This window comes from Sphaeramia orbicularis, chromosome 11, assembly GCF_902148855.1.
Source record: "Sphaeramia orbicularis chromosome 11, fSphaOr1.1, whole genome shotgun sequence".
In the NCBI taxonomy this organism is placed as follows: Eukaryota; Metazoa; Chordata; class Actinopteri; order Kurtiformes; family Apogonidae; genus Sphaeramia; species Sphaeramia orbicularis.
Window position 1 is genome coordinate 48,902,453 of NC_043967.1, and position 24,491 is coordinate 48,926,943.

Genomic DNA, 24,491 nt, shown 5'->3' on the forward strand with positions numbered 1-24,491 from the left:
GGAAACAAAAGGAGGAACGCTCTCTACTTTCCTCGTATATGATTAATGCAAGTGGTGGAGATTAAATAAAGGGCCTTATTAGAGCCCTTCACTTGTATTAAAAAAAAAAAAAAAAGGTTGAAAACGAACATGGCGGCAGTTACAAACAGCAGGTGGAGGCATGGAACGAGAGTATCAAATATACTATACTACAAACTTTCAAGTGGTCTGGACTGCTTTACTAAAAGTCTGTATTGTTGGCTTCTCTAATCTAAGACACAAGCTGTTCAGACTGCAGTTGGATATGGTCACACACACATTCACACTCCTACACCTGTGACGATAATACCGACATAATACATTCTCACAGTCCCTCAACATGAATTCTGACTTCACCACCCCCCCCCCCCAAAAAAAAACAAACAAAAAAAAAACAAAAAAAGAAAAAACAAGATTTCCTCCGACTCCAGGGGTAAAAATCGATCGTCACAAATATAAAACTACAACAGCGCACGCACACACACATACACACAAACATCACCTGCTTTATATTCACATTAAACCCAATCCGTTCATGTTTCCAATACTCTGAAGCAGAAATCTGTTCACAAACTCAGACTAATTCCCATTTATTTTCACTGATGGATGTACAAATCACTAAAAACACCAGTTCAAAGCCCTCTCAGGCTTTCTCTCATCCGATGACTAAACAATAAATACATTTACCCATTTTGATTAAACACAAAGTCTCTTTCAAAGCTTTCTTTAGTTCATCTGTTTCATTTTAATCAGCACGACATTCACTTCTTGTTTGCGTTTTTTTCTACATAATTAAACAAGGACTGGATTGATCTGTGAACTAAAGGGGATTTCCTCTTTAAAAAAAAATAAGACTGTTAGGGCTGGGTGATAAAATATAAAATAAGATTCAGTGTTCCTTTATTTTTTATATATATATTTTGTATTTAGGGATGTTTTTGTTGATATTTTTAGCTAGAGTACTAACATTTTATTGTTTTTTACTTGACTTTACTCATATGTATTATGATGTTGCACATTTTATCAGAATTATTTGAATGTTTTACCTGTGGATTTCTGAAAATTTCCAATCACTTAAATAGGATCAGAATACTTTATTATAACTCTCCATGATAGTTATTTGTATTTATCTGTATCACCCAGCCCTATTTTGTGCCTGTGATCTATTTGATTTATGTTATAATTTAACAGGTGCCGACTTTTATTACTGGATGTGAATTAAAACAGATGTTAAAAGTTAAATGATAAATCAGAAGCGACCAAACCAGTCCACTGAATTTGTTAAATAATGTACACTTTAAAAGGGTGTGAAAGCAAAAAAAAAAAAAAAAAGAGTAGAAGGTGAATTGTAAATCTCTACAACAGTAGTCCTTTTAAAACATTCTCTTAAAATAGAAGCCTGACTCCTTATCCAAACTGGATCGCATTTACCCATAAGAATGAAGGTTAAAAACAGATTAACAAGGCGTAAACTGAAACACTATGTTAATACAGGTGTTAGATTCTACTGTCAGGTTTAGTTTAATAGTCCTTTAAGATATTTCTGGGCACAGGTGTTTTCTTGCACGATAAAAGTGAAAGTCATTTACAGGCGAGTCCATTAAAAACACCCTGCTGCATTTTTTTTATCTAGAAGCTTCAACTGAGTTGAATTTGACTATTTCATTTCATTAGTGAGCCTTAAATATAAATTGTTAGTGATTATGTTATAAATCAGAATACGTCCTAATATCCTACTCTGTTCTGTTGAATTTAAAGGGATCTGCTACATTTTTCATTGCCATAATGAGCTTATTTCCAGCGTTAAAATCAACCAGATGCTGTGAACTGGTTGGTAAAACAGATAAAGAAGCGCCCTGGGCACTAAAGTCATCTAAGAGCAAAGCAGAAGATCTACTTTGACAGACGATAACACAAGCCTCCATTTGTGGATTCAAATCTTTCAGCTGCTTTTGCATCACATTCATACAGACAATCCTTACAGTTCTAAAATATCCAATCATCTTAGGTCTTTCTGGAAGTGGAAATGATTTAGGGGGGGAAAAAAAGTCACATCAAACGAGTTAAAAGCTAATTTGACCTATGTTTACATGCAAATGCCCTCGAAAAGACCATATACGTCCACCTTTTTGGTCCATTTAGAACAGCGTCCAACATGTCAGGGGACCATTTTTCACTTTTATTACATAAAAGCCTCTTAAATAATGGCAGCATTTAGCTGGTGGCTGATTGTTTTCACCTCTGTTTGATAAATCCTGGCTGTTGGGATTTTAACGCCAAAAAATACTGAAACACACACTACACGTGACACCCAAACAAGTCTAAATGCTACCATCTACTGACGAGTTTTTCTCTACCAGCCACGTTAGCGAACGACGATCGACGGTTTGGACTGTTGTTTAAATTACTCCGCGGAGGGGAATTTAGGGATTTATCGAGCCCTGAGATGAATTCTGAATTTCATTTACCCTGATAATAAAACTTGGGACCAATTCTGTTCAGGCAGTGTACAGTCCACCCCCCCCACCCCACCCCCCAGCATCAGGGATGTACAAAGACTGAATAAAAAAATAATCTGAGGTGAAAAAAGGAAAACCTCTAGAGGCAAAATGTCATTATCAGATGATGCTTTCAAATAAATAAACACAAAAATAAAGAAGAATGTCGATTTAAAAAAAAAAAAAAAGAAAAAAAAAAAGGTTGTATCACAGAGGACCAGCCCCCACTACTGAACCTTCACATACCGCTCTAGCAGCACCGAGGTAAGTCTGCGAGGGTGTAACAATCTCCTGCAGCTCGAGAACTACTGGTTTACTGTACAGAAACATGGTCTACAGGAGGAGGGAAGCAGCACGAGGGAAAGCAGAGGAGTGTGAGTGTGTGTGTCTGAGATGAAGGTGAGGCTGACGGGCAGGCAGGCGGCTCAGAGGCTGCTTCAGATGCTGTTCAGAGATCCTGGTACTGAACTGTGTTGAGATGAGTCTGAACCGGTACCATCTGGAGGAGACCAGAGGAGAACGCAGTGAGTGGACAGAGCGGCAAAGTATAACAACCAACACAATGTTGAAGTGGTTATTTTTACAGGACAGATGTGTGTGTCATTGAACAGACCGCTGCTCTATCAGTGTGCGACTGTTAGATTTTAAGGTGCGGGAGACTTTCGGGACCAATTTTTCATCAGATCTGTTAAACCTCAGTCATAGCCTAAGTATCATGAATCCGTAAGTCTTTCTGTGATTACTCATCTGAATCTCCTGCATTACGGTGAACACTTTCAAAGTGCCATCCACCAGAAACAAACCATTTGTTTACAAACCGAGCCAAGAAGTAACTCGGGCATCTTCGGAATTTTGTCACGACGTGCATCGTTGTGCATTGCTGTGCATTGCTGGTTTGTGGCAGCTGCTAAAGACACGAAGCAGAAACGGTAGGAGCTCCTTTCCCTCTATGCATATTCCTCCAGCCATTTCCGTGTTGCGTTTGTTTCATCCATATAATATCATATGGTTTTGCTGCTGCTGTAGCTGTCAGGAGGCGGCACGACAAAATGCCGAAAATGCCCGAGTTACCTCCTGGCTCAGAATGTAAACACATGGTTTGTTTATGGTGGATGGCACTTCGAAATTGTTCACCATAATGCAAGAGATTCAGGTGAGTAATAACAGAAAGACTTAAGGATTCGTGATACTGAGGATATGACTGAGGTTTTACAGATTTGATGAAAAATTGGTCATGAAAATCTCCCGCACCTTTAAGGCAGGGGTGTCAAACTCATTTCAGTTCAGGAGCCACATTCAGTCCAATTTGATCTCAAATGGGCCGGACCAGTAGAATAATAGCATAATAGTCTATAAAAAATGAGAAGTCTTAATTTATCCTCTTTGTTTTAGTACAAAACAGTAAAATAAAATTATGAAATTGTTTACATTTATAAACTATTCTTTCACAAAAAAATGTAAAAAAACCCTGAAATTTCTTAAGAAAAATCTGTGCAATTTTAACAATATTATTCCTTAGCTTATCATTTATACACACGTGCATTACAATTTAGGGATCTCAGTGGATCTACTAATACTAAATATTTTGTGTGTAACAGGTAGAATATTGCTAAAATTTCAGACTTTGGAATTAAAATGAGTTTGACTGTTAATTTTCAGTGTAATTTTTGCGCTAGGCAAAGTCATCCTGCGGGCCTGACTGGAACCTTTAGCGGGCTGGTTTTGGCCATAGGGCCTTATGTTTGACACCCCTTCACAAGATGATTTTTTTTTTTTACCCATATTTAAGACAAAAAATTTTCCCCAAATCTCTGTTTTTTAAGCATTGGAGATAAATGTAAAGGTCCTGTGCAATATGACTATTAGAGTTAGATTAACCCAGAGTTTGACAGCATGCTGTTGCAAATAGAAATTAGTGTGATCAAGGTTAGGGTTCAGGTTAACTTGCTTTATTATCCCCGTAGTGAAATTTGGTCTTTACATTTTACCCTTGACACACTCACAGTGCCTAGTTGATCATTAGTTGATTAAATGTTTGGTAATATGACTCACGTTGATTTAAAAAAAAAAAAAAAAAAAAGATGGGTAATATATTAAAGGCTTGTTGTAATTCAAACTTCACAGATTCCCGTGTAGTACAAGTTAACATCTTCTAAGGCCTAATATTAACATCAAAGGAATTCAACACATTCATGAAGAAGCTGAAGAAACCAGGTTCATATGACTTTATTCAATAAGTTAAATTATAGACTTTTTAATGTCACTTAGAATGAAATACTGGACCAGGTTTGCTTTGACAAAAACTGAGGGAAACGCTGTACATATTATTTTGAGTTTGTAATAATTTTGCCCCTGTTTATTTAAACAAAAAAAAAACACTAAACATGACTTTTCTGATCATATGAATGTGACTAATTCTACCGTTCTGATTTCTGTATGAGGATAATCTAAGAAGTTTGAGATTTTTTACTGGAATGTCAGAAAAAATTATTTTCCAACATCTTCACATAAGATTGATTTAAACCATTTTAATTAACAACTAGGGGTTATATGTAGAGTATTTCAGTGCCTTTTAGAGGTGTCAAGGATCCACGATAAGAAATGTCTGATTTCATATCTTGCACTGCCATCTGGTGTCATGAAGCGGCATTAATGCAGAGTCTAAAAATGATTTTATATCAGAATTTTATGTCAAGTGAAGTGGAAGAAATTAAGAGACGGCTCTAAATTGTGAGAGCTGAACCCAAATGAAAAACTTTGGAATGTGATTAAGAGGAGGATGGATGGTCAAAAACCATCAAATGAAGCCGAGCTGCTTGCATTTTATAAACAGGAGACACAAAAAGCATTTGCATTGGTCATAAACTAATGACAAGAAACAGAGAAGCGGCAATTGAAAGTTACAACTTGATTTTTTTTTTTTTAAGTAATTTGAGTATTTATCTATTTACTAAATAAATTATAGTTATTCTATCAAATTGTGATTTCCAAACTCTCCCTTTTTCTGGAAATATTGTGTTATTTCTCAATAAACATGAAATTATCTGAAGTCTTACCATTTTAATACTAAATGCTCACAATCACAGCATGTTCATTTGGAATTTGGGATAGATATTGTCAACTGAATAAATGAAGGCGTTTATTTCTTTCAGTATAAACACCCATAAACACAGTATTAAAACTGGGGGTCTTTTAGTTTCCTCTAGAGCACAGGTGTCAAACTCCGGTCCTCGAGGGCCGGTATCCCGCATGTTTTAGATGTTTCCCTCTTCCAGCACACCTGACGGTCGTTATCAGGCTTCTGCAGAGTTGGATGATAGGCTCATCATTTGAATCAGGCGTGTTGGAAGAGGGAAACATCTAAAACATGCAGGATACCAGCTCTTGAGGATCTGAGTTTGACACCCCTGCTCTAGAGGTTTATACATTTATACATTTGTTAAATAGTGTTATCAGTGCGGTGGTGAAAGGGAATTACACCACAGCTGCCAACTTAAGGCCAAAGAGGAAGCTTTAGATGTTTTTACAACCCTAATAAACATGCAGCAGGAATGTCAGGAATACACAAATGTTAACATCTTATTAGAAGATAAAAAATCGGAAGCGAAAATCCACATCAGATAAATACAGTTTTTCCACCAGGTTATTTGTTAATGCTCATTTTTTTTAAACCATGTAACCACAAAAGTAAAAATAATCTTAACATGAAAAGTCTTAAAACTGTAAACGTTTCCCACCGTGGGCGGAAGCAGCTGTGTGAGAGCGAGCGTGAGGAGGAATGAGGGTCGAGTTCAGCTGGGGTTGGATTGACAGCTCTGCAAAGAGAGAGAGAAAAAAAAGTTTTTACTGAACAATAATTAGTGTAATGTGGACGATACACGCTGCATGACAAAGGACAACACATAGATGAAACACAAAAACCCGATGTACAAAAGATCTGATTTCTCTGTTGAACTGACTGAGCTAATGTTAAAATTCATAGTGAAGGACCCCAAGTTTTTTTTTGCTGGGACTGCTACCTGGAGATGTATTAGAGAAAGAAGACAGATACCTCTTTACAATTCTTATAATTGCTTCCAAAAAGGCCATTACAAGGAACTGGCTCAAAACAGATGCACCTCGTGAGGATCAGTGGCTAAAACAGAGGAAATCTACTCTATGGAAAGATTAACTTATTACCTACAGCTCAAGGAACATATCTTCATAAAGTGCTGGAGAAAATGGCTGGACTATAAACAAAACAACGCATAATTACTACTGTGTGTCATTTAAATATTTTGTGTTCAACCAGTGACCCCTAGTTTCTGTGTTGTATTGTTTGTTGATAAAACAAAAAAAAACTAGAAGCACTCGGAGAGCGCAGACCTCTGCCAAGGCAGATCAGTGCCCCGGATTTGGATGAAAATTTCGGGAAATGTTGATACTGGCACAAGGAACAAATGATTACATTTTGGTGGTGATTGGGGGTAGGGGGGGGCCACTGATCTGCCTTGGCGGAGGTCTGCGCTGTCTTTTCTAGAAAAGGACTCGTAGAGCGCAGACCCCCGCCAAGGCAGATCAGTGGCGCCCCCATCCCCGATCACCACCAAAATGTAATCATTTGTTCCTTGTGCCAGTATCAACATTTCCTGAAATTTTCATCCAAATCCGTCCATAACTTTTTGAGTTATCTCGCACACAAACAGACAGACAGGCAAACAGACAAACCAACGCCGACAAACAAATAACCTCCTTGGCGGAGCTAATAAAGTTAAAAAAAAAAAAATTATAGTGGAAAAAAAAGAGTGTTAAAATAAAACAACTATGACAAAACCCACATAATTAGGATTCATTTTCTGAGCCGTCAGTACAAATTAACACTGCTTAGACATTAGTACGTTGTTCTTCTTTTGTTTGCGTGTACCTGTGGTGCTAAAGTTGAAGAGCATGGGCAGTTCTCGGCCACTGGGCAGTCGTGTGTTAGGCTGGCGCAGCTCGTCGAAAAAGGCATGTGAACAGGCCTCTAGTGGGGAGAGGCGGGAGGCCGGTGTGTACTCCAGGAGCCTGGAGCAGAGGGCGATGGCCTCCGGGGGGGTCCGAGGCTTGAACACCTGAGGAAACACCAGCAGACAGGTTCATGAAGGCGTGGAAGACTGGTCTATGGAGTCAGAACAGTCGCTTAGTCTAATAATGCAAGTTAGGACTGTTTTACAACAACAGTCTGCCTTATATTTAAGCCTAAAAGCCCCAAACCAGAGTTAATTTAGAGCGAAAACCGTTATTACTATGGCGACAGGAAACTACAAACATCAAAAAGGAGGAGAACATGGGTCATAATCTGTGGTTTAATAATATTGTGCAATGAGAAGTGACAAAAGGGAAAGAGCAGTAAAACCACTGACACAAAGTGATGAGTTGACTGTGGGTTATTTAGTGAAAGGTCCTGTAAACAGACTGAGGAGTACATGGACAACAGATACAGTCGTCCTAAAAGTACACATTTTCTGCAGAGCCAAATGGTTTGAAAGTGTGACAGCCACAACATTTAGACTGAAAAACATCTTAAATTACATAGAAATTAAAACAAATTAGTGGTAGTCATGAAGTTAACCACTTTGTAGAGAAAATACATCAGTGTAGAATGAGATACTCTTAGTCAGAGTCTTGTTAAACCAGCCCCAAAACCATTATTTAAAACTGTGCATATTCAAGGACATGTAGAGTATTAAAGATTTAACACTGGCTTCTTTCTGAAATGTAAAAGAGGTTTGTGTGATCCTTTGTTCAGATAAAATTAAAATTATGAACTGAACATCAAACAGTTCATTTTGGAGCTCAGACAAACGCTTAAACCGTGTTTTTAAAGTGTTCCACATGGAGCAGAGCAGCTTTGTAGTAAATGTTCAATGGCTACCTCTCATAGTGTTTCATTGTTTCTGTACTCTTTAAGTGTCCAGGTCAATAGGCTTTCAGGAGGAGGACACTAAAGCACTCACTCAGTTTTAAATAGCCTGTGTGGGCCACTACACATCCACACATTTCTTTTTTTTCTGACTTCACATACTAGTGGAATGTACTACATGTACAGTACAAGCCTTTGAGAATTGTTTCTTTTTGGAACAAGTCCCTTAACAGATAAATTTATGAACAGGGTGCGTACATGGAAATGTCCCACATTTGCATATTTCTCCACAAATAATGTACATCATGTGAAATCCATTAGTGGCATGTTATGAAACAGCTTTTTATAGAACATGCGTGCATCCATGCATGTATCTCAACAGATTTAATGTGTGGATTTTTAATTTTGGATCATCTTACTTGCGTTCTTGACCTTGCATTAAAAGAATTGGGTTAGCATTAACGTGATTTACTGGCTGACCTTGGTCCATGGATGAGCTTTAATCTGAGGAAACTTGAATTCTGTGTAGTTTGGGTTCATCTCTCGGATTTGCTCCCTGGTTGGAGTTCCTAGTACCTGAAAAAGAACATACACAAAATGTAACACATGAGTCATAGAGCTATCCAACCTGTTTTGGGAGTCCATTAGAAGGAGCTCTGAGAAAACACTGCAATTAATGTTCGACAACGGCAGCTGTCCTTTTGGTGTCTTATAATCTAAAAGTCAATCAATAGTGGACTTCCAACAGTCGATATAATAACAGATGGGAGCAGGAAATGCTGACATCTGTTAAAACCCTCTGACAAACCTGACTGATAATAACCCCATTTAACTTCTATCAGAGATGATCAGTCCTTGACTTTACTAACGGAGTATCTCAATCAGTATTTATAGTAGTAAGTATTAAATTATTCATTATCTGAACCCGCTTTATCCTCACTAGGGTCGCTGAAGCCTATCCCAGCGGGGTTCACCCTGGACATGTCACCAGTTCATCACAGGGCACATATAGAGACAAATAATCACTCTCACATTCACACCAATGGGCAATTTGGATTAACCAATTAACCTATCAGTGCATGTCTTTGGATGGTGGGAGGAAGCTGGAGTAGCCAGAGAGAACCCATGCAGACACAGGGAGAACATGCAAACTCCATACAGAAATAGTAAACAGTAGACTGGTGTTGGAATGGAACCCAGGACCTTCTTGCTTTGAGGTATGAGTGCCAACCACTGCACCGCCGCGTCACCCATTCTTTAAAATTAATGAATAAATAAATCCAGATCAATTAACATTAACTCAAAGAAATGGAGCGCTGTGGCAGTTATTTCACTAAATGTCAACTATTTCAATAATAATTAGCTCTTCAGTTTGAGAAAGCAAAGTCCACATTTTTTGACTTCTGTATCTTATATTCTGGTTTCTTTACGCCTCTGACAGTCAAATGAATATTGGGGTTGTCTAAACCCATCAATATTTTTCAATATTTTCTACCTTTAACAACTCACAGCAAACTAGTTACTTTATTTACAATTGTTATGAGAAGTATTACTATTATTATTATTATTACTACTATTTATGTCATTCAGTCACTTTAACAAATAAGTCACTTTAACAAATTTGTGTCTAAGTGACTAATTTGTTAGTGACTGAATGACATAAATAGTTGAAAACAATCATTAGTTGCAGCCCTCAAGTTTAACTCTTTAAGTGCCAGACAGTTAAGGGGCTAATAAGCCTTAAAAGTGCCACAGAATTTGGTCGTTTTTCAGTATTTTGCGTCGTTTTTATAATATTTGAAGAATCCTGCAGGAAACCGCTCGGTAACATCCGACCGATTGCTAATTAGATTCAAAACGCACCGGATGCAGCCGATTCATTATTGATCGTAATTTGCATAATTCATAATAATAATAATAATAATAATAATAATAATAATCTTTATTTATATAGCACTTTTCATACATTAAAAACTGTAGCACAAAGTGCTTTACATATCAGTTTAAAAATCAGTACCGCCCCACACCCACACCCACCCACTCACCCGCACACACACACACACACACTCACACACACATACACATGCAAACCCACAAGCTCACACATACTTAAGAAGACTGACTGAGCACGGGTAGACCAGAACAAAAATGTACAAGTAAAAGTAAAACATCAATTTAGGAGGCGCTGTCTCAGGGAGCCATCCGCACCAGGAGGCAGCCGCCAACCCCGGCGACCAGGCACCAGCAACACAGCCCCACATCCCAACTAGTGGGAGAGGGCCAACTGGGACCCCCACCCACCAGAAAGGAGCGGACCCCAGTGAGAGAAGGCGCCACACCCCCCGGAGTCCACAGCCGCCCCCCGGCATGGAGGGCTCCCTCTGATGAAACACCGGAGAATAAGAAACATTAAAAGATATAAAATATTATTCGGTCGCGTGACCTCAAATTCCCGTCTGATTGGTCTCAAAAGGGGGACACAGAAAGAACGTCATCGAAATGTGAGAAAGAAATGGGGGTGGATGGTTTGTTTGTACACAAATATGGCGTGTTCTCCAAAGCCGATCTGACCGGCCCGTGGCACTTTACAGGTTGTTTTCGTAAAGCCGATTTAATCGGCCCATGGCACTGAAAGTGTTAAATCAATAAATGTAGAACTGAATATCCCATTATTTTTGAGCTATAATTTACCCTTGAAAGCAGTAGTTCCAGTTGAGCAGCCTAAAATTACCCATCAGCCGCTGTCAGAACCACATTTTGCAGATACTGACAGTACAACATCCTACAGGCACTGGTTTATCTCCCATCTCTACTGTAAACCCATGACACAGTCAAGTCAATCATTAACAGTATTCTATTGGCAGACACATATGGTTGAGTGTTTGATTGTGACTAGTATTATATGAAACTAATGCAAGATAAAAACTGCTCCTCCTGAAAATAACGAATACAAGCTTCTATAAGATCAACATGCACTTTTCAACAGCACACAGACGTCTAATAATCGCAAACACACCGACCTTGATAATCTCTACTAGTTGGTCCACTCCACTGTCACCGGGGAAGATGGGCTGTCCGAGCAGCAGCTCAGCCAGTACACAACCTGCTGACCAGATGTCAATGTTTGCCGTATAATCTGTGGCGCCAAAAATGAGTTCGGGGGCGCGATAATACCGTGAGCAGATATACGACACATTGGGTTCACCACGGACCAGCTGCTTGGCGCTGAGGAGACACAAGAAACAAGATAACATATGAAGATGCAGTTCAAGATGACTGGCTGGTGGAAAAAAATGTAAAAATTGTTATTTTTCCAAAGGAAAGGTCGCCTACATGTCGCAAATACATGTGAAATGGTTTTACATGCCACAGTTTGGAATGTATCTGCTGCACCGTCATAAAGTGAAAAGGTTTTTGCAAATGAATTCAAAATTTAAAAAAGGGAAATTCCACTTCACATTCATATCATTCTGACATAACACAATACTTGATTTATTCTATGCTAATGGATACAGTGAACATACAAACATCTACATGGTGAAGTCATTTAATTCTTGTTTGCTTTGTATGGAGATAATCTCACCTGCCAAAGTCGCAGAGCTTGAGGATGGCAGTTTCTGGGTCGACGAGCAGGTTTTGGGGCTTGATGTCTCTGTGACACACACCTTGGGAATGGATATAAGCCAGACTGCGGAATAACTGGTACATGTACACCTGAGGAGATCACAATAACATTAGCTCTGTGCTGCTGAAATGCCAACAAACAGGATAATACCATGGCAAAAAAAAACAAAAAACACTAATATGATGTTTAAAGTCTCTGTGAGTGTAAAATGTGTAACAACGGTCTTCTGTGACATGTTTAGGAACTACAGATGACAAGATTTATCTCAGTGACTTTTCACATTTTGGTTCAGATCTTGTATATGTCCTGTGTTTTATTTGTTTTAGGGCAGGGGTGTCAAACATACGGCCTGTAAACCAAAACCAGGGTGCTAAAGGGCCAAACCGGCCCATGGTATGAATTTGTAAAGTGCAAAAACTAAGATATTATTTTAGTTTAGGGGTCACATGCAACCCAATTCGATCTCCAGCCGGTCAGACTAGCAAAGTAATAGCATAAAAACATATGAATAATGACAAATTCAAATGTTTCTCTTTGTTTCAATCTAAAAAACTGCAAAAGTAAAATCACATTATGAAAATGTTTAGATTTACTAATGATCCTTTCTCAAAAAGATAGATCCACTGCTATCTGTAAGTTGTAATGCATATGTGTAAATGCTAAGATGACAGTCGGGTTATTCCCATTTAAAGGATAGTTTGTAATTATAAACATGTTCATGATGTAATTTAACTTTACTGTTCAATGACAAAGAGAAAAAATTATGATCATTTATAGGGTATTATGATAGTATTTTACTGGTCCGGCTCGCTTGAGATCAAATTGGGATGAACGTGAACTAAAATTAGTTTGACACCCCTGTTTTAGAATGTTCAGGTGAATATGAAAGAAAAGGAAAAATATTAGGGTTTCCTTTAAATGCTACACAACACTATGAAGGCACATTCATTTTACACAAAGTGAAAAAAGAGAAAAATTTCTTAAAATCTCTTAGGATGAGTTGGAGGCCTCACACGTTCAAAAATAATCACCTATTTTAAAAGAAAAGTGGCAAAAAGAGGTGGGAAGAACGTTATCTGAGGAGGAATGGGAGTATATCAGTGAGCAACAATGGAAAACAACATGGTGGGAATATGGTTGGCAGAATATTATGAGATATTTTATTACACCAGCGCAGAACTCTCAGGATACAAGATGCTGGAGACTATGTGGTGGAAGTAAAGCCAATCATTTTCATATATTTTGGGACTGCCCTTATATTGTGCCTTTTTGGCAGGATTTGAAGAAAAGCACGGAGAAAATTTTCAAACTCCAATTTCCATTCACATTTGAATCTATATACTTGGGAAAAGAGAACCAGGGGATAACACATTCACAAGACAAATATTTATTCAGAATATTGTCGGTAGCAGGGAAAAAAGCCATCACTAGGAAGTGGCTAAAAAAGGATGCACCAAAAATGGAGGAGTAGATAGAGGTTATATTTGACATCTATAGGATGGAGAAGTTGACTTTCTCTGTCAGACTGGATTTAGACAAATTCAAAGTATTGGAAAAACTGGGTTGATTTTATAAAACTATTAAGAGCCTATTTTACTGGATAAGAGTAATGTGCATATAGATCCATGTAAACCCTGGGTTTGTGCTACACTTTAAATGTTCAATGTTCATCTTATACAGGGGAAAAGAATGGAATGTGAGATATGTGTTATTTCCCTTTAACTATATTTTGGGTTGCTCTGTATATTTTACTATTCCTGTCAATGGTCCTCTGTTTGAGAATGTTTTGTGTTTTATTTATTTATTTATTTATCTCTTTCTCTTCATGTCATGTAAATGTTGTAAAATGCTAAGATGATGTTGACTGAAAAATAATAATAAAAAGATAATTACAAAAAAATAATAATAATAATCACCTATTTTATTGTTGGAAATCAATAAGACAGAACTGTGACTCAGAAGGTGGAGAATTTGTAACCCGTCTAACAAAAACATAAGCAAATTTTTTTTCACTGGCAAGAAATGAATGATAATGTGACATGCACACAGGTAGACTGAAGAGAAAAGTTACCTTGACATATATGATAGGAATGATGCTCTTGGCCTTGTTAAAATGCCTGGCAACCCGGTAGACCGTCTCAGGGACAAAGTCCAGGACTAGGTTGAGGTACACTTCATCTTTCTGGACAGTCAGACAGAGAAAATGATGTTTACAATCACAGTGGAAGAAGGTACAATGCTACTACTTTCAAAGCAGCAGTTGCACCATTTACATGCACGTTACACAACTACATATGTATATGTACAGGATGCATAATAACTGTAACTCTGTCCTGTTAAAAAACACTAAAACAAATGAGGGACAAATCCTTTGTCCAGTAAAGAACTTTTCCACAGTTACAACCAAAATATGAATATTTATCTGCCCAAGAAATGGATCAGTTCCTTTTTCAAAGTTCAGGCATTTATTTTACAACTCATCTGAGTCATCTTATTTTTAATAGGAATGCGCAATTTCCTCTTTCTTAAGAATCGAAACCATTACAAACGAGTGCATTATGTGATACAGTGGTTTTCATACTACAAGTGTTCCTAAAACAGTTCACCCTTATTCAAATATTAGAATGTGAATAACAGTCAAACTGTAGGAATAAAAACCCACACATGAGCTCTAATACCTTCTCCCCACTGGAGTAGAAGAAGTAACGTAGCCTAACAATGTTGCAGTGGTCAAGCTTCCTCATGATCTGTAGTTCCCGATTCTAAAGGGGAAAAAAAAAATGTGTTAGCGGGAAATGAAGTAAGCAAAGCAAACAGGAGAGGACCTTTGACAAGCAAAGAAACTTTAGAGAAAAAGCACAAACACAAATGCACTGAAGGCAGCATCTGGCCCAAGACTAGATTAAAGTAAACTGTACCCAAAAGTTTAGAACAGAGAAGAGAAGAAGTGAAGATACAATACCTTGAACCTCTTATCCTGCAGAACCTTTTTGATGGCCACCATCTCTTGGCTGTCGATGAGGCGGGCTTGGTACACAACACCAAACGAGCCATTACCGATCACCTGTGAGGTTTTCAACAACAAGAAATCTGTCAGACTCAGCGTATCACTGAGAGCTCATTATTACTATTAAAGGACAAATACTCCATCTCCAAAAAGAGAATTTTTCAGCATCTCAACATAATAGTGAACATTTTTAATTAAAAGTAGGTCTGGGTGATAAAAAAAAAAAATATTATGTACCATTGATAAACACTTGAGCAACAGAAATAAGACAATTACACAGTAGAACATTTAATAAATTCACCTCATTGCAAATGCACAAAAATCCCATTACAATTATTCAAAGTTCATGTGCGTGAACAAACACCAAATGTGTTCCATTCCTACTGGTAAACAGATAATTATGTCGCTAATGGAGCGTGCTGAAAGTGACATACAAACAGTCCGTCATTAAACAGGTGTGTTCCTGAGAGGGACCATGAACATGTGGGTGTTTAGATTTACATTTGTGAGACGGAACCTTTATTTTAATTTTAACCTATTTCTTCCTCTTCTTTCTTAGACTGTAGGCAAATTCAGTCTCTGCCTTTTACTCATCCGCAGCATTAGCATGAACAATTAGCATCAGCACATTAGCAGTGAGCTGCCACTGAGGGCAAACTGAGAAGAAATTAAAACTAAATTTTAAAAGTAAAGTGGTTAATTTATGTTTTTCTCCAGGTCTTTATTAAAAATAGGAAATAAAATGATCAGTGATTAAACATGAACATTGAAATATTATATTATGATAAATCTTTCAGCCCCAAGTGATGTTCCTATTATTTCAGAGGATTTGTTACATTATGTCACACCCTTTTGCCTTCCAATTACAGCAGATATGGGGAAATATTTCAGATAAAGCAGCCCCTCTGTCCTTAGATTTAAAGATAAAACCTGCGATAACCGTCGGTTTGAACACAATTACTTTGTAATCTTAGAAGGGATGTGAGAAACCCTGACAGAGCTGCAAACACACAAATTAATCTGATGCTGTAATTCCGTTTGCCAGCATCTGACAAGTGTGTCACATTTTCAGAGCAGGCTCAGACAGAAACTGGGCTATAAACGGAGCCTTGAAAGCTGTAAATCTACACACCTGGCCATGTTATTATGGAGTTACTGGTATTGATCAACAAACTTATCAACTTCAGACAAATATATTGCGGGCATTCTGCGCTCTGGGGTGATAAAAGGCTTAGTTACAGTAGCAGCTGAGCTAATAAAGTTGTAAATACATGTGACACGGTCTGCCCCTTGTTTTACTTCCCTCACCTTAATGTCAGTGTAGGACACTTCCTGTGGGCGGTCCGGTCCCTGACCTGGTGTGGCCACGACCGTCGTCACCTTTCCACTGTCTCCTAGGAAACCAGCAGGGGCGAAGTTAATAAGAGGTCAAGGGAATGTAAAAACAGCGTTAACATTCACAACATTCTCCGAAGGTAACAAAGAAAAGACATTTATCACAGCACATATTCACGCCTCTCGTTTTTTATCTGAAGTAGTGCTCACTGGTTAAAACTAGCAGGTTTTTATGACATGTCTGCATTGTCTGCTGTGGCCAAAATAGCACCTCTGACATTCAACCCCTGACTCTTGCTGCTGTCAGCCTTTACATCTGGGCTGTTTCTCCGCTGGCCATCTGAATATTTAGGTTAATGACGGCTCGGTGAATGGAAGTCAAGCTCACAAAGCCTCCGAGGAAGAAAAACGAAACAGCAGAGTTCATATTCAAGACACTGTGACTAATTAAACTGGGAGAGGACCAAAAATAGGCTGACTACTTTCACTGTCCTGATATTGTTTCGGGAGATAATAGTCTCACACATTATACAAATGAGTTATGACATGTACTGTCATTGCAGCTTTTACATAAAACTATATAAAGCAAGCTAATGGTTACCTAGGCTATTACAATAAAACATTTCTCATACACCTGACCAATAGTAGGCTTACAATTTGGCCTTTTTTAATTTTTCCAAAAGACTAAAGGTCCCTGACTATATGCTGCTGTTTTCAACCATAACTTCTTATAACTTATATGATAAACAAAGAGAACAGAAAAAAAGATACCAATACACAAAAACGAGGACAGTAACCAGAAGGTTTTCAGATCAAAAGATTAATTGCAAAGGAGAGAGTTCTGTTAAACCATAAACACGTCAGCACAGGAGCAAAACAGCCTAAGGATCATGTAGCAAACAGCCTCTGTAAACCTGATCATGTCTTTTTTACTATTTTTGTGACGGTTTTAAGTTGAAAAAATAATCTCCTCAGGTTACAGAATAATTTCAGCCATTATTAAAGGAGTGGTATTTTGCTTTTTTTTTTTTTAATGGAATTATGCATTTTAAAACATTTCCCTGTGGTCTACATAAACTGTAAATGCTATACTTGGGTCTGAATTCTTCATTAATTCAACTACACAGGTCCATCTTCAAACCTATTTCTGACTATTGGCAGGAGAAAAGTGGTTTTGAGCGCTGGCCCTTTAAATGCAAATGAGCCACTTCACGCCCCACCCCCTCCAGGTTGTTGGCTGTGCTGCTCTGTCCCGTTCAACCAACAACTGAACATTTTCGGCAACTGGCTCGAAGTTTGGACATATTTTCAGTATGGACTACAATCGATGCTGCTGACAAACAATTATGGCATACTCAGAGAAATGTTCGTCGGAAGTTTTGACCTTATATGTGCAAATGTCCTGACGTAAGTAGTTATAGACGTAACAAATTAAGAAGGAATTGAAACGGGTTGTAGAAATCCACTCGATTTTTGGCGGAATGAATATAAAGATAGCTTTGCAGGACCTGGAGGGTTCACATTAAACTGTATGAACTATTAGGGTCCAAATACACAAATAAATGAACCAAAGACTAATAAAAGTGGGTTTAGCAAAATATCACCCCTTTAATACTTTTCAATACGTTTTCTTTATCAGTTTCTTTATCTTTACTGGTTATTTTATTAATATCACTGGTTAATTTAAATGACCAATATTACGACTATCATGTGTCATAAATATCAGTTGCTTAAAAGTTTTCCACTACACTTTCCACATTTGCACAAAGTCATAAAACATGGTGCTTCAAAATAATGGAGCAGCGTTTTGCATGGAGTCGTCATCGTGCTGTATCACTGTCACATTGACCAACTCCACATACTCAGTGCTTTGTTTACCAAACAACCCAAACACAATGCACTTATTGATATGGTCCAGTTACAACCAGATCTGCATGTCCTGGTGTTCTTGCACATCCACGTTCTCTCTCTCACTCACTCACTCACACACACAAAATTGTCCTCAGCCACAAAAGTGTACTGGTCATCCAATAGGCACGCTGGTGATATCTGTTACAGCTCAAACTGTGAAGCCTGCAGACTGACCCAGTCATTGGGTTCTCCGACTCAAGGACGGGGTTCACCAAAAGGATGAGTCGAAATAGCAGGGTAACAGGTTAAATGATAAGAAAAATTGGTTAAATAAAAAAATACATACTAATCAAGCGCTGTGACTTGAAAGTGAGGCCAATGCATATACATTTTAAAGTGTAGAACCACTGACGGCCACTAGGATCTGGACCTAGAGAGCAAGTGTATTGAACTTGTCTCTAAAAATACTAAATCAATGTTTTTCCATGAGTCACCCTAATCTGGAACGTTTAATGTTGCTCTTCAACTGATGATATCAGCCCAACTCACCGCAACTTGGCTTTGGCATCAACACGCTGCATTTCCACTGAAAGTCTGATGATCCACGAGTCATCACCACAACTAGTTGTCATAGCAACATAGTATAAACTATCATAATGTCTAATAACTGCGGCTGTGAGTGACGCAACAATGGAGGTGGATGCAACTTCAATAAAACTTGAAACTCTAAGTTACACTTTTCAAAATAAAACTTAAAAGAATTTTTAGGTGAGAATGCAGTCGTTAATACTCAAACCTGAAGTCCATTTGTCCAGTTACTGTCGTCATTTGCTCTGATGTACTTGAAGATTTCCTGCTGGCTTTTCTGGGACTTCCACAGTTATGGATCCGATCAGAATGTGATCAGAATCATTTTTAGTCACATTTAGTGCTGCTGGAACCTCTGCAAAAGCAGCACCTGAAATGGTATCTGATGATACCTGCTGTCATTCAGTGACCTTTGGAGATTATTGCTCTGTTAATAACATTTCAGAGCTAATAAACCATTTTGACCTTTGCTGTGTTACCTGCTCAGTCGGACTCTCAGAGCTTGTCTTATTGAATATAACATGTTTTCAATGACAGTTCAAATGTAGTCGCTTTTGGCAACTTACACTAACAAGACTATGATGACTTTGTTATTTGTTATTAAGTGTCTGATGAGGTGTATAGTTTTAACTGTTAATTAATTACCTTTAGCTCACCTTAGGGCTGGCCGATAAAACGATAACGATATAAATCGTGAAATAACTTTTCCTCGATAGAAATATGAGACAAGCTCAATACAAATTTGATAGAATTCATTCATCCATGTTTTGACAGATAGCGACGCACTGAACCAATCACACTAGAGCCACAGCAAGTTAGGTTGATGCCCACAGCAGAGGCGTAAGAGCAGCTGCAGCACACACACTAATGTTTGGGCTGCAGCAGGGGGTAATGAGTGTTCCCTCTGGTGAAAATTTGAGCGAGAACTCGGGCGACCAGTTTACTGAAAAGTAGGATGCAAACCATTTCGGTTCCAGCGTACAACAGAGGAATAGAAGCTGGGAGTCAGACGTTCAAAGCATGTTAAATTTCATTTTCGGTTTATGCAAGTTATGGCAGTTATGGAAGGCATCCCCATGTACACATCCCTGGTATTGTTTGGTGAAGATGGTCTGTTTTGTTTGTGTTCTCTTTTAAAACTTAAAAGCTTTTGCCTACTGGTCGGACTTTTAGTTTAGTTTTAAATATATGTACCTGTTTTACTGATCTGAAACCGTTGTATAATGTTCTTCACCACATCTGTCATGTTCAACCTCTGATAGAAAATAAATCATACTAAAAAAAAAAAAACCTTCTCATGTCTTCACAACTAACTTATGAGTAATGGGAAATTTAAGCTTCACAAAAATGGTGATTTGATTTATATCATGATACATATCGATATCGTCTGATATGAAAAAAATGATCGTAATCTGATTTTTTTCCACGTCACCCAACCCTAACTCACCTATAATTATGTCTTGCATTTCCTCAATCCTGCCCTATTGTCCAAAAATGGCACCAACAAAAATGCCCACTCTTGGCTTCAGAACAGCAGTCCACATGGTGTCATCACAGTGTCTCCATTCATTTCCTTTATATAGTCTAACTGTGTTGCTTCTCTTCTTAAATTTCTCCTGTCGACATCAGTCAGTGTAACACGGCTCCTCTCCTCCTGCAGCTTATTTTTACAGAATGAAAAACAACGTCCACAGGCACAAAACCCGCTGGAGGTGAATCATCTATCATCATGAAGATGAAGATTTACTGTCTACACACTGTCAGCCTTTTTCCTTTTTTAAATTATTGTTTCATTGTGCAAGAGTTCAGTGTTTTCCATTTATATACTGTGTCACTCTACTTCCTGTCATTCACCTGACATTCACAAACGGGAACTCCAGACTCTGGGAGGAAACAATCGCTGTAAAACATGCAACCTTTCAAACACTGTCCCATCCATCGTTTTATTACTGGCGTCAAACAGCAGATCATTGGCAGCCATGTTTAGCACTGCAAAAGAGGGTTGGTTTAACTGCCAAGAAATTTTTAATCACAATCACGATCCATGATTTGAATAGCAAATAGTAGCCAATGGATTCCTCATCATATTCAAGATACAACTATTTCCACTACAGACCATAACTTAGGTTTTGAAATAATGGTGCATATCTGTGTTTACTCAATATTCATATTAGAGTTACACAAGATTTGGATGAGAGTAACATTTTTTATCTCCTCGGGGGAACTCAACATTGACTGTCTTTAATGACATAATAATACATTCTTCTTTAACAGGTAGAGATTAAAATGACAGCACGCGCTTTGCAAATTCTGACACGTTATCAGATATTTGGCTGCACAAAGGCAGGAGTGGAAAAATATTTGCATTGGTTAGTGAAGACGGAGACATGTGAAGTCATTTGTCCACGATCAGAAGTGTACATTAGGTCAAACTGCTCTATTTTTTGGTCCCATACTCCAAGATCCATTTAATTTACTGCTCTTTGAAGCTGCTGTTAAGTTGCAATGATCTCTACAAATACAACCAACATGAGACACTGCAAATCCATACAATCCACCATCAAATCACTGATGCCCAAACTTCTCATTAGCACCAGTATCCATAACGAATACAGGGCAGTTCTAAAGTGCAAGTTCTGTCCTACCATAATCATAAAGAACTTGAGAATTTATTAAAACCTTTCCGCTTTGTGCACCAACCAGCTGATTTTCTATGTTAATATCTAATCTTCACATAAAAGCCCACTGTACTCACATGAACTCCACATCTTAAAAAGCAAAGTAGCTTCAAGAGAATTAAGTTTACCTTATTAATATTCAGTTTTATGCAGCAGGATCTTCCAAAATCTAACCAGGCCATCAACTCTATAGGGAGAAACTCTGGTGTAAGCATGAGGCCTCAATCAATACCTATTGTTTTTTAGTTTTTGTGCTAATTCAATACGCACACACAGATAAACACAAAAACAGTGTGTCCACCTCTCAGTGGATCTTGTTTTTTCTTCTGTTGTGAGCAGAAAGCCGGGATAGTACAGGGACAGTACTATCCGTTGTACTTTCACCACTCTGTTAAAAGGAAAAAAAAAAAACCCTACCCTTAAATATAATGCTTTTAAAATATTTTTGCTCCATTTAATGTGCAAGTTGGTACATTTCTCCTCAGGCTGTACAGCAGAGAGGCATACTGTGGTGGTGATGTCATGCAGAGACAAATCCTGGAGCTGCTCCACAAACAGTGAATAATGGAACAACTGCCTGGACACTGTGACAGCTATGGTTATTTTCTGGGTGGCTGGGATGTTTTTTGATTTACAGCACTAGGCAATCTTTTTGTATTCACTTCAATGTACCAGTCACACTGAAATTATATTTTTTAAAAACATCCACTAACACACTAATTTGCTGCTTGTGGGATCTACCTGTCCAGATTCCTAAATAAACTGAGATACTCGACTTTCCAAGAAACAGACATAACAGAGGCAAAAATAAAGTGTTTTGAGAAGTAAGCAGTAGCGACAGAAAATAATGAAGCACTAGCGGAGAAATTGTGGGCTGAGACTGATGTTTAAAATAATTTGTTCGAGAATGGGCGCTATATTTAAGATAGTAAGACTTTTAAAAATATTTACTTTATTTAGTTGATATTTTCCTTTCATTCTGTGCCTGGGAAACACGTCTTTCAGCCCTTTATCACACTGTCTACAAATGAGGTGAATTCAATCGTGCAAATTTCTAAAACAACTTTTAACACAACAGATATACATCAGCCCATGCCGCCTAGTACATGTTGTTTCTTCACTGCCTCTTTCACTATGACATGTCTGGGCTTGTTTCCTCCTTCATGACACCTTTGCACTGGCTGCTATAATACACCTAACTTTCAACCAAGTAGGCTATACTGTGCATCTACCCTAAGTCTTATTCAGCAGGTATGCAGCGTTTGACAAATTTAATATGTAAATCACCAACTACAAACTAGAAAAAAAAAAAACAAGACCTTATTCGGAAGCTAAAAATTAATTTGGAGCACGAGTAAGAAGAAACTCTCAACATTTCATCAGGAAATATCCTCTAGTGTTAATCACAATGATAGACAAGTGGTTGGTATGGTAACAACATCCTTCACACTCCATGTCTAGTTTAATTTTTACTGGTAATTCAAAGTGTCAAATCATATAATTTTCCCTTCCAAAAATGTGCCTAACTGGGTTAATCCTGCCTCTTGAAATAGCCTACAGGTCTGATGCAGCCAGCAACATACCCATCAATCACCCAGAGGAGTATCTTTACCAGCTGAAGGCGACATTTGGGGAGTGTTTGGGTTTGAAGGCCTCAGGCTGCGATGCTCTTTTGGACGACAGGAAACATGGGTCACACTGCTTTGAACTGGAGATGACCTCTTATTGGGGGCTCTAATATCAAAGATACACACCGCTGTCTGCTAATGGATGATAAGGTTTGGTTTAACACACAGGCACACACACGCAGGTCTCTCCTTACACCTGTCACTCAGCAAATAAAGGAGCATACTATAATTCCACCTCAGACAGAAAACCTACTCCTAGCTCGGCTCTGGTACAAGATGTACATCAGTTGCATCCTCCACCTGCTGCCCCACAGGTGACCTTGTGAAAAGACAACTTTCCGCCCTGTCCCCTGTCCAGACGAGCTACACCGTTAGCTGATGCCGCACTCACAAAGAAACTCTGAATGTGGCACTCAAGTTCAGGTATTTGACTCCAGCTTGGCCACAATGAACAACAGAGCCCGTTTTAACGCTCACTCACACGGATCACTGTGACAGCAAAAGCCTCAGCTCCTGACATAATTAACTGTTAAACTGACACGGTCCAACGCTCAGGTGGATTCAAGTACAGAGCCGAGGAGTAGTTCGGTATCAGCAGAATGAATACATCCCTCAACAGACGGGAAAATAGTGACATACAAAACAAGTGGCTAACGTTAGCATGCTAGTCAGTTAGCACACTAGCTATTCGGCTTGCTACTACACGGGAGCAGTAACGACTGGCAAGTATTCCTGAGGTAAAATGAGGCTGAAATTTACTTTCAATACAGAGCCTAGACTCGTTTTATCTTACTGGCAAGCTTGAGGTTCGAACATCCTGACGAGCTACTGCCGGAGGCCTGCGGGACCCCGGACTTTCCTGTGCTGCTCCCCACGGCAGCGGCTGATCCGGTGGACGCAGCGGCGGCTCCTGGAACACCTGGCGGCTCAGCAAACGAGCTGGTCCTGGGCCGCCCGCTGCCGCTCATATCTCTGTGCAGGGGTCAGGGTTGACTTTTCCCCCTTCTTTCAGCCAAGCGACTCTTTATTGAGAATACCAGGCACCGTATAATCGTGGAAGACACACCGAAAAACACCGCTCCCGTTGCCGCCGGCTGTCTAGGCTGGTAGCTGTTGCTAGACACCCAGAAACAGACCGCTCGCAATGCCACCTGGGAGATGAAGTTCTAAGTAGAAGTCGCTCCGGTTTGCGGCCCTGGCATGTACAAATCAAAACAACTACAAATTGAAAACGACTTAACAGTGGATGTAGGCCAAAGAAAAACCAACTGTCTAACGTTAATGTTTCAATAATTTATTTTATCTTGTGTAAAAATGACATTAGTCGTGAATTTGCCGAGCTTAGTCCTCGGATGTTTTAGTTTACGTTTTGTTTATCAGAC

The 24,491-nt window shown here is 38.7% G+C and overlaps 1 protein-coding gene across 1 annotated transcript; it reads right to left on the bottom strand.

The window, feature by feature from the left end:
• Window positions 1-802: 802 nt before the first annotated feature.
• Window positions 803-24,239, bottom strand: LOC115428614 (glycogen synthase kinase-3 beta-like). Its single transcript, XM_030147744.1, has 11 exons — window positions 23,903-24,239; window positions 16,338-16,423; window positions 14,985-15,086; window positions 14,701-14,784; window positions 14,094-14,204; window positions 11,981-12,111; window positions 11,418-11,622; window positions 8,878-8,973; window positions 7,420-7,606; window positions 6,254-6,331; window positions 803-3,015 (listed from the first exon to the last, which is right to left on the bottom strand). Exons 1-11 carry the CDS (start codon window positions 24,075-24,077, stop codon window positions 2,954-2,956), a joined length of 1,317 nt encoding a protein of 438 aa, XP_030003604.1. The 5' UTR covers window positions 24,078-24,239; the 3' UTR covers window positions 803-2,953.
• Between the last annotated feature and the right edge of the window lie 252 nt (window positions 24,240-24,491).